General features: G+C 35.5%; 1 protein-coding gene across 1 annotated transcript; it reads right to left on the bottom strand.

Moving 5' to 3' along the window:
• Positions 1-204: 204 nt before the first annotated feature.
• On the bottom strand, positions 205-2,258 carry LOC104239681 (protein WHAT'S THIS FACTOR 9, mitochondrial). Its single transcript, XM_009794374.2, has one exon. It carries the CDS (start codon positions 2,163-2,165, stop codon positions 372-374), a length of 1,794 nt encoding a protein of 597 aa, XP_009792676.1. The 5' UTR covers positions 2,166-2,258; the 3' UTR covers positions 205-371.
• Positions 2,259-10,681: the final 8,423 nt, after the last annotated feature.

Below are 10,681 nucleotides of genomic sequence, written 5' to 3'. Positions count from 1 at the left end.
CTTATCCGCCATACCAAACGACCCCTTAGTGTTCTAACCATTATAAGAAATATGTCGCTTTTCAGAGACAATCTTGAGAAACCACAACAAAGATACAGGAAAGTCACATACACTGGTGCAGAGCAAGCAAAATCAGCAGGTGACACATCATAAATTACATGCTAAATCGCAACTAATACATGATAATAAAGTCCATATGCATCATTTAATTAAGAACCACACAGGAAAATCAGCTTAAATTATCAAAATTGGATAGGCAAGATTCTGCAATATGTTGTTACAGCCTTATAGCATCATATATGACAACTGACAAACCTCAAACAATCAAAAGCAAACTTATTGCTGCACTGCTTCGCAGAGAGAAAAACTTTTCATGGTGTGAAAGCCCTCCTTTGTTCAGATCTTCCCCGGTTTCTATGAAGATCTAACTTGTTATTTGATCTTTGGTGAGCATATCGATTATCATTAATTTCCGGTCTCCTAGAAGATCTTGAGGTTCTTTCTTCGGCCCTATTGGAACTTCGTCCAGACGAAGTCCTCAATGATCTTATTGGAAGCTTTCTGTCCTCATATCTTGTTGGAGCATCTTGCTCACTATTATTTTCTGCTCTCCAAGATGATCTTCTTGATGTTCTTTCCACATCTCTGTTTCGATTTCTTCCGGAGGACGCCCTCGGCGAGGTTGCTGAATGCTTCCTATCATCAACTCTTGTACTCAAGTTTAATCTTCGGCTAGGCTTCACATCTCTAGCCTCATTGTCCGTGTCATCATCATTATTTTCTGCTCTCCAGGACGATCTTCTAGAGGTTCTTTCCACAACTTTGTTGTTTCGATTTCTTGACGTCCACGGTGAGTTTGCTGAAAGCTTCTGATCATCAACTCTTGTCCTCAAGTTCAATCTCCGGTGATGCTTCACATCTCTAGCCTCATTGTCCATCTCATCATCATTGTAGTCATTATACACATCATCAGAGTCCTCATCATCCTCATCTTCTTCTTCTTCTTCTTCTTCTTCTTCTTCCATATCATCGTGAGGTTCCTTTTCATCACCTTCATTCCGATCATGACTACCTTTTTGCTGTATATCTTTTTGTTTTTTATCCTCAGTCACCTTGTTCATGAGATGAACAAACTTATACCTCATTTCCATCAACGGGCTCCTCTGAATCAACATTCCCCTTTTATAACCCTCCTTCAATACCACACTATGTGTGCCAATCTTACTCGACACGTAGAATATGCCGGGATGCAACATTAACGCCCTCTTAAACCTAGAACGAAGTCCCAAACACTCTCCTATCAAAAGGAGATTATCTCTCTCCGCCTTCTTCCCAACACAAAGATTAAGAATTTCATGTAAAATTGCCACTGCCCACTTATCAGCCTCATCACTCTTTGCAGGAAGATGCATTGCATTCTCATAAGGCGAAATATAAGGCAACTTCTGCCACTCATCAATCCATTTCTTGTACTTCTTATCCACCTCAAACCCATTCGAATACTTCAAAGCAAACTTATTAACTAACAAATCCTGATCATTTTCACTCTTCATTGCTTGTTTTTGCATAAAGGAAACAGCAAGTTCATGACTCCAACAAACTAACTCCAACACCAACTCATTATTATTCACCTGAAAATAATCAGGATATTCTGGTACTAAAGTCTTCGCATAACTATCACATAAACCCAAATCCCATTTAAGCTTATCAATAACATGTAATGGAATTTTATTAATTTTACCTATCATCAAAAGCTTCAAGATCCTATCAGCAACATCTTCTTTGTAACTCACACTTTGGTAAAACAACTCTTCATCTGAATCAAGGCTCAGAATTTCTGGTGTTAACTTGATATGAGGGTGTATGCTAATGTTGGCTGGGAAAAACTCTTGAAAAATTGAAGGGTATTTTCGGATAAACTCGACGGGCCGAGTTGGGATTTGAAGGGAGTCTTTGGATTGTGTGATAATGTTTAAGGGGATGGATTTTGAGGGTTCAGATTTGATGAGGTTCTTGATGTTGAGAAGGGGTTTGAGGTTCTTTTCTCTTTCGACGGCGTGGTCGAGGCCACGGTCTCGGACGTGTTTGAGGGAAAGGGCATCGTCGAATAGTGTTCGCCATTGTTGACGCTGGTGGTGCTGAGTTCGACGGAGGAGGAAATGCATGTAGCTAATTTTGGGGGTATTGGGGCTTATGAGTGGTGTTGTTTCGAGGGTTTAAGGAGGGCTTTTTAGGTCATAACAACATAGAAGAAAGGTAATTGCAAAGGCCATCCTTAGGTTAATGCCAAGAATGCAACTTGAGCTTCCAAGTTTAGTTATTCTTAAGATGAAGGGTTAATTTCATCTAGGAGGCTATAATAGAATACTGAACTTCATACAAACACCAGGATCTAGGTAGGCGGGCGGTAGTCCGCACGGCCATCCAGATCTAGCTGCTTCAGTACACTTTTAAAGGTTGGCGATAGTCCGCACGACCAATAAGGATTCGAAATATACGGAAATTCTATTATAGTTTAATGACTGTATGGAAGGATCTATATCCATTTAACACCAGGATCTAGGTAGGCGGGCGGTAGTCCGCACGGCCATCCAGATCTAGCTGCTTCAGTACACTTTTAAAGGTTGGCGATAGTCCGCACGACCAATAAGGATTCGAAATATACGGAAATTCTATTATAGTTTAATGACTGTATGGAAGGATCTATATCCTTTTACCCAAGCAAGGGGCCTGTCTAAGCCCGATACATACTCTTACTGAGCCCATGTGTCTAGCAGTTCTAACTGTGAAAGAGATAGAGCTGTGACATTAAAGCCCGCTGAAGTTGTCAAAAGGGCTATCTCTTTCACAGTTAGAACTGCTAGACACATGGGCTCAGTAAGAGTATGTATCGGGCTTAGACAGGCCCCTTGCTTGGGTAAAAGGATATAGATCCTTCCATACAGTCATACAGACAGGCCCCTTCCGAGAATGCAGACCTATTATTATCCTCGTCCTACTCCTCAAGATGTGTTGATTGAGGAACGAGATTGGAATCAGACTAATACGTCTTATAACGGTTCCGAAATTTATGAATGGAATCTTGATGGTCTAACTGATAGACAATTAACCATTCTCGTACACAGAATGCTCATGTATTCGACTATCTGTAAAAGTGTTAAAAATACAGATAGAACTATTTGCAAAATGATTATTGCAGGTTTTACTGGCCAACTTCGTGGCTGGTGGGATAATCATTTATCTGTAGAGGAAAAGGCGTTCGTTATAAATGCTACGGCAACCGACGAAGGTGTTGATAACATAGGTATGGCTCTAGTAGTGGGTAGAGAAGATGCAGTTTATACTCTTATCCTTACAATTTTAGAGCATTTCAACGGTAGATTTACCTCAAACCATCAGACCGTCCGAACTTTACTTAATGGACTTAGATGTAAGACCCTTAGTGAGTTTAGATGGTATAAAGATACTTTTATGAGTAGAGTTATGGAACTACCCGAGAATAGATATGAGCACTGGAAAGCCAAGTTTATAGACGGCCTCCCTTCCTTATTTGCTGAAAGAGTAAGGAATGTGTTAAAGGGTAGTTGCGGAGAGATTCTGTATAATAATTATACCTATGGTAAGCTTATAGGTGTTTGTACAGAAGAAGGTCTTAAATTATGTAACGAGCTAAGACTTTCTAGACAGCTTAAGATAGATAAGCTTAAAGAAAGGTCCCAAGTAGGTGACTTTTGTACCCAGTTTGGTTTACCCGGAACTTCCACTCAAAACAGGAAGAAGAAAACCAAATATCATAGGTACCCTAACCCGGATAGCCCGTATAAGAAAAAGAGGTCTAGATATAGGCCTAAGGAAGAACGTGATACTAGAAAAGCGAACAGGAAATCTACTCGATTTGCGAAGAATAGATCCAAACGTGATCTCGCTGATATTAAGTGTTATAAGTGTGGAAAGTTTGGTCATATTTCTCCAAACTGCAAGCTTCAAAAGCTAAAAACCTTAGAACTCGATGATGAGTTACACGATAAGGTTTATGGCTTGTTATACACTTCGGGATCAGAATCTGACTATTACTCAGAGACTGAATCTGAAGCTGAAGTTGAGTTAATTGATTTTTCTGATAATAATAAAAATGTTGATACTGCTTGCACTGCTTGCAAAGGTGATATTTGTGCTTGTGATAGTGACGAATTTTATAAATTGAAATCACAATTTGATGATCTTAATATAAAAACTATTACATCTGACAATGTAATAGAACTTTTAAAAGAAGTTACTGATGAAAAACTTCGTGAAAAAATTATTACTTTAGCTGCAAGTTCAAGTTCTAGTAGTTCAAAAACTGTTGAAAAATACAAAAACGAATTTGAACACTTTGCACCATATTCTTTATCTGAAATAAATAGAAGACTTCAAAAGTCCAGTACTCCTAGTCGAGATACTTCTTTTGATGATTTAAAAGAAGAAATCGAAAATTTGAAAAGAGATATTAAGTCTCTTAAGCAAAATCAAATGATTTGCGATCACCGGATTACTCAAATTGAGAAAAATAATTCTCTACCTGAATCTTCGACTAAAGGATTTTCTGATTTTTCTAATGATAAAGGAAAAGAAATTTCTGATGAAAAATCTGATTTATTTTTAGGTATGATGCAAATTGTTACTGCACACAAATGGTATATTAAATGTACTATTTTAATTGATAATAATTTTTCTATAACTGATATAGCTATGATTGATAGTGGTGCAGATGTAAGCTGCATTCAGGAAGGATTGATTCCTACTAGATATTTTCAAAAGACTACTCATTTGGTGAAATCCGCTTCTGGTCATGCTTTAGATATAGAGTACAAATTGCCTAATACTCATATTTGCCAGAATAAAGTCTGTATTCCACATTTCTTCTTTTTGGTAAAAAACCAGTTATACCCTCCAATCATACTTGGAACACCTTTTATTAATGCTATTTATCCGTTTAATAATATAGATAAACATGGTTTTTCTGCTACTTATCAAGATAAAAAGATAAGCTATTCCTTTGTTACAGATCCCGTAACTAGAGATATTAATGCCTTGATTAATATGAAACAAAGGCATGTTGATTCACTACAATTAGAAATTCTTAGTATGAATATATTTGATACTATACAATCTGCAAAAGTTCAGCAGAAGATTAAATTAATTGCTGAAAAAATGGCCGTTGATGTTTGCGCCGATCACCCTAGTGCCTTTTGGAACAGGAAAAGGCATATTGTAACTCTTCCATACGAGGAAACCTTCTCTGAGGATGATATTCCTACTAAATCTCGACCTTGCCAGATGAATGCTGAGCTAGTTGAATTCTGCAAAAACGAGATTGATAGTTTGTTACAAAAGGGTTTGATAAAACCCTCAAAATCTCCTTGGTCATGTTCTGCCTTTTATGTTAATAATGCGGCAGAGAAGGAACGAGGTATTCCTCGCTTAGTCATAAATTATAAACCATTAAATAAACATCTGAAATGGATTAGGTATCCTATCCCTAATAAAAGGGACTTGCTATCCAGATTATATGACGCCAATATATTTTCAAAATTTGATTTAAAATCTGGTTATTGGCAAATTCAAATATTTAAAGAGCATACTTATAGGACTGCTTTTAATGTTCCATTTGGGCAATATGAATGGAATGTTATGCCATTTGGTTTGAAAAATGCCCCTTCTGAATTTCAAAAAATTATGAATGATATTTTTAACCCATATTTGGATTTTATCATCGTTTATATTGACGACATATTGGTATTTTCTAAAACTCTGGAGATGCATATTAAGCATCTTGATATTTTCAAAAAAATTGTTATACAAAACGGTTTAGTAATCTCTAAGCCCAAGATGAGTCTATTCCAAACAAGTGTACGTTTTCTAGGTCATAATATTTGCCAGGGAAAAATTACCCCGATACAAAGATCTATTGATTTTGCCTCAAAATTTCCTGATGTTATCACTGACAGGACTCAATTACAAAGATTTTTGGGAAGCCTAAATTATATTTCCCCTTTTTATAAAAGTTTGTCACGAGATCTAGCCCCTCTATACGATCGGCTAAAGAAAGATCATAAACACCCTTGGACTAACCAACATACTGAGTTAGTCAAAAGTATTAAAGGGCGTGTTAAATCTTTACCATGTTTAACCCTTGCCAATCCTACTTGGCAAAAGATTATCGAGACAGATGCGTCTAATGTTGGATATGGAGGGATTTTGAAACAAGTAAATCCCAATAATAAGAGTGAATACTTAATAAGATTTCACTCTGGTAAATGGACCGAAGCTCAAAAGAAATACGCTACTGTGGCGCATGAAATGTTAACTATTGTTAAGTGTGTATTAAAATTTCAAGACGACTTATACAACCAAAAGTTTTTGATAAAAACTGATGCTCAATCGGTTAAATACATGTTTGACAAAGATTTTAAGCACGATGCTTCAAAATTAATATTTGCTAGATGGCAGGCTCAGCTAGCACCTTTCGATTTTGAAATACAATACAAAAAAGGAATTGATAATTCCCTTCCGGATTTTCTATCCCGGGAATATTTAGAATAGATTATGAATTATTATACCATGTTTTTGGATGATAAGGTACTAATCACTATTCTTAAAGTGATTAAATTAAATAGAGACTTACAAGAAGTTATACTTGATATTATTATGGCTGACATTATTCAAACAAGGGAAGAAGAACACTCTAATTTTCAAGAAGTTATTGATATTCTTCAGTTAATTGAAAATGTGTGTCCCTTCGGTCAAGATGATATCAGCACTAGAATTATGTTATCCTTTTTAATTAATAATGATTTGCAATCACTTTTTAATAATGATTTGCAATTTCCGCAGAATGGACCCTTCATGGGTCACCCGGGGCAGAGGTAGGGGAAGATCTTCCCCTAGTAGGACTTATTCTCAGGGATCGTCATACGGATCCTCATCAACCTCTCCAGTAATACAAAGAGGAAAAAAGAGTTTGATAAACTCAAAGGTGCCGCATACAGGAGAATCCTCAGGACATTCTATACATCTGGAAGATATTCCAGAAGACAGTCCGTTATACGGACATCTGCAGGCTTATTTAGCATCTAAAAAGCAAAGTGATACTTTTGCTTCAATTGCTAAAGAAGAAGACAATGATGATATCAAGTCATATGAAAAGTTACCAAAAAGAGAAATGATATTTCTCCTTGAAAACTCTGAGATTCAGAGAAAAGAAGAACCGTGGAAAATATTTCAGAGATATCTGATTAATGGATTATACTATCCGGGTGAATCATATAAAACTCGCACCTATTATGAAACTATCCTGATCAGTACAGGTAGTGCAGAATTCCAGCACTTTTCAGGTTATAACACAAATGAAAATGTTTATAACTTTTCAAAGGTCATTATCAAACAGATTATATCTGTTGAAGAATGGGGTATTTCCACAATGAAAGAAAGGCAGATAAGCCTTAATAAATCACCAATGAATTTCACTTATTGGGATTATATTCAAGCATTTGATAGAGTGCTTTATTATAACAATGAAAGACATAAGCATACTTGGTTTATCAAGGTATGCGCCAAGGTATTTACAGGACCTATCCCTAACTGGTTTTTAAACTGGTGGTCATACCACGGTCCTACTACCAAAATTTTGCCTGAACCATTCCTGAAATTATACAAAGAATGGGAATTTTCATGGTTATTGTGTAATAGATATGAAAGATTCAACATAGATATGAAGCTTTTGGAATGGATCTGGGAGAAACAAGTACTAAAAGTACTAGACTTGAAGAGGTAGATATACCTCAAAACCTTGATTTGTTAAATAAATGGACAATTCCTAAAGTTTCTATAAAAACCATTTATGATTATGGTTGGTTTGATAAACTTTCTTCTAAACAATTGATAAAAACAACTGAACAGTCTTTAGCATTAAATTCATCTGAACAGACTATTCGTTTGTTAAACAAGCATGATATAGATTTATATAAACATCATTACCATTATGTGCATATTGGTATGGTTCAAATTGCTTTTAAACCTTTAACCCTTAAAGGGTTACCAGAGACCTTCTTAGCAGCTCTTAGAGATGCTAGAAATCTGAATTTCAGACAGTCTCTAATGGGTTCGATAGAATCTACAGTGGCCTATGGTCCAGTATATTTTAATACTCAACCCAATTTGCAACTATCTCTTTCTGATGTTAATATTCTTGATGCTTTAACTTTAAATGTGAAAACGCATGGTTATAATTATGCGCCTGGTTCTGAACTTATATGTCTGTCCTATAGGATTTATTTCAAATTATTATCTACTTTAAATCCGAAATGTAAGTTATACGATACTTCGGATCAGACCATATTGGTCGAAACCAATTTTGCAAAGTCCAAGGTCACCACTAGGAGACCTATCAGATGGGAGGAAATTAATTTTCCAACTACATGGACTTTAAATTCTGTTATATCCCCAAGTCAGATTACTAACGACTTGTCAAATACGGAATTTTCGCATGTCACTCAAAATCCGGATGGTAGGATTTGTATTCAATTTGATGATAAGTCTGCTATTTATAATAGACATTCCTTTTCTAATCACAGACTTCTACCTGCTATGCAACATATTTCCCCTGTTGAACCAGTTTACGGTCCAGCTCGCAATCGTGCGGCTTCTTTACACACTATTGCTAGTGATAAGCCTGATTCCAAGGTTAAGAGGGTTGAAAGGGTTAAGATTAACCCTCAAACAAATATTGTTCAAGATAATGACAATATTTCAGATAAGGATATTCCTTCTCAATCCGAGATGGATTTCGACCCCAATAATATTTAATGATTCCACACCAAATTGATTTTAGCCCAGGTTCTAGGGCCCGTATTTATATTCAAAAAGAATTTTTTAGTGAAAAATGGAACCAGTTTAAAACATGGTTTTTTGATACTTATAGTAAAGAAGGATTTGAGTAATATATCTCAAGAATTTTATGAAACTTGTGCCTTACATAATCAAATTATGTATTTTGTTCCTTGGTTTATAACAACTTATTTACCTCTTTATATAAAGGTATTAGAAAGATCTTATAAAGACGGGAGTGGTAATATTACTAAAGCAATTTATCCGCCTCAGGCTCCCTTTATTTTACCTAATAATACTGGTATTACTTTCACTGCCTTTCAAAAATTTATTGATGATAATGTGGCAGCTATTAGTATTGCAGAAATTAATAAATTGATTTCTCAAAACAATTATTTGGGTTTATATGTTAAAATTTTAGGAGAACATATTGGTTCTCTTGATAAAAAACTTGATGATTTGACTATTTTAATAAAAAAAATGGGTACTAAGAAAGGACCAACTGATATTGCCTCCACTTCAGGAAGTAAAACAGTTGATCAAAACATTCTTACCCATATTCAAAGACCTCCTGAGATTCAGGATTTTAAATTTAAATCTCTTGATGACTTAGCTCAGCTTTTAGATAAAAAGCTTTCTGGTTTAAATATTAGACCTATTGATTTATCAAAAAATTTTGCTGATAAAATGGAGACCGTTTCTGATTATAAAACTGAGACTTGGTCAGAGTTTAATAAACTCAAAGGGATTGTTAAACAAAATCATAGGTATGCTGATAAACCGAGAATGCAGACCTATTATTATCCTCGTCCTACTCCTCAAGATGTGTTGATTGAGGAACGAGATCTAGCTGCTTCAGTACACTTTTAAAGGTTGGCGATAGTCCGCACGACCAATAAGGATTCGAAATATACGGAAATTCTATTATAGTTTAATGACTGTATGGAAGGATCTATATCCTTTTACCCAAGCAAGGGGCCTGTCTAAGCCCGATACATACTCTTACTGAGCCCATGTGTCTAGCAGTTCTAACTGTGAAAGAGATAGCCCTTTTGACAACTTCAGCGGGCTTTAATGGTATCAGAGCCTAGGAATTTTCATGGTTATTGTGTAATAGATATGAAAGATTCAACATAGATATGAAGCTTTTGGAATGGATCTGGGAGAAACAAGTACTAAAAGTACTAGACTTGAAGAGGTAGATATACCTCAAAACCTTGATTTGTTAAATAAATGGACAATTCCTAAAGTTTCTATAAAAACCATTTATGATTATGGTTGGTTTGATAAACTTTCTTCTAAACAATTGATAAAAACAACTGAACAGTCTTTAGCATTAAATTCATCTGAACAGACTATTCGTTTGTTAAACAAGCATGATATAGATTTATATAAACATCATTACCATTATGTGCATATTGGTATGGTTCAAATTGCTTTTAAACCTTTAACCCTTAAAGGGTTACCAGAGACCTTCTTAGCAGCTCTTAGAGATGCTAGAAATCTGAATTTCAGACAGTCTCTAATGGGTTCGATAGAATCTACAGTGGCCTATGGTCCAGTATATTTTAATACTCAACCCAATTTGCAACTATCTCTTTCTGATGTTAATATTCTTGATGCTTTAACTTTAAATGTGAAAACGCATGGTTATAATTATGCGCCTGGTTCTGAACTTATATGTCTGTCCTATAGGATTTATTTCAAATTATTATCTACTTTAAATCCGAAATGTAAGTTATACGATACTTCGGATCAGACCATATTGGTCGAAACCAATTTTGCAAAGTCCAAGGTCACCACTAGGAGACCT

This window comes from Nicotiana sylvestris, chromosome 4, assembly GCF_000393655.2.
Source record: "Nicotiana sylvestris chromosome 4, ASM39365v2, whole genome shotgun sequence".
In the NCBI taxonomy this organism is placed as follows: Eukaryota; Viridiplantae; Streptophyta; class Magnoliopsida; order Solanales; family Solanaceae; genus Nicotiana; species Nicotiana sylvestris.
The sequence above is the reverse complement of the archived record's forward strand: the minus strand, read 5'-3'. Positions and strand labels throughout refer to the sequence as shown.

Coding starts and splice junctions, on each gene's coding strand:
- LOC104239681 (XM_009794374.2), bottom strand. CDS start 2,165: ATGCATTTCCTCCTCCGTCGAACTCAGCACCACCAGCGTCAACAATGG.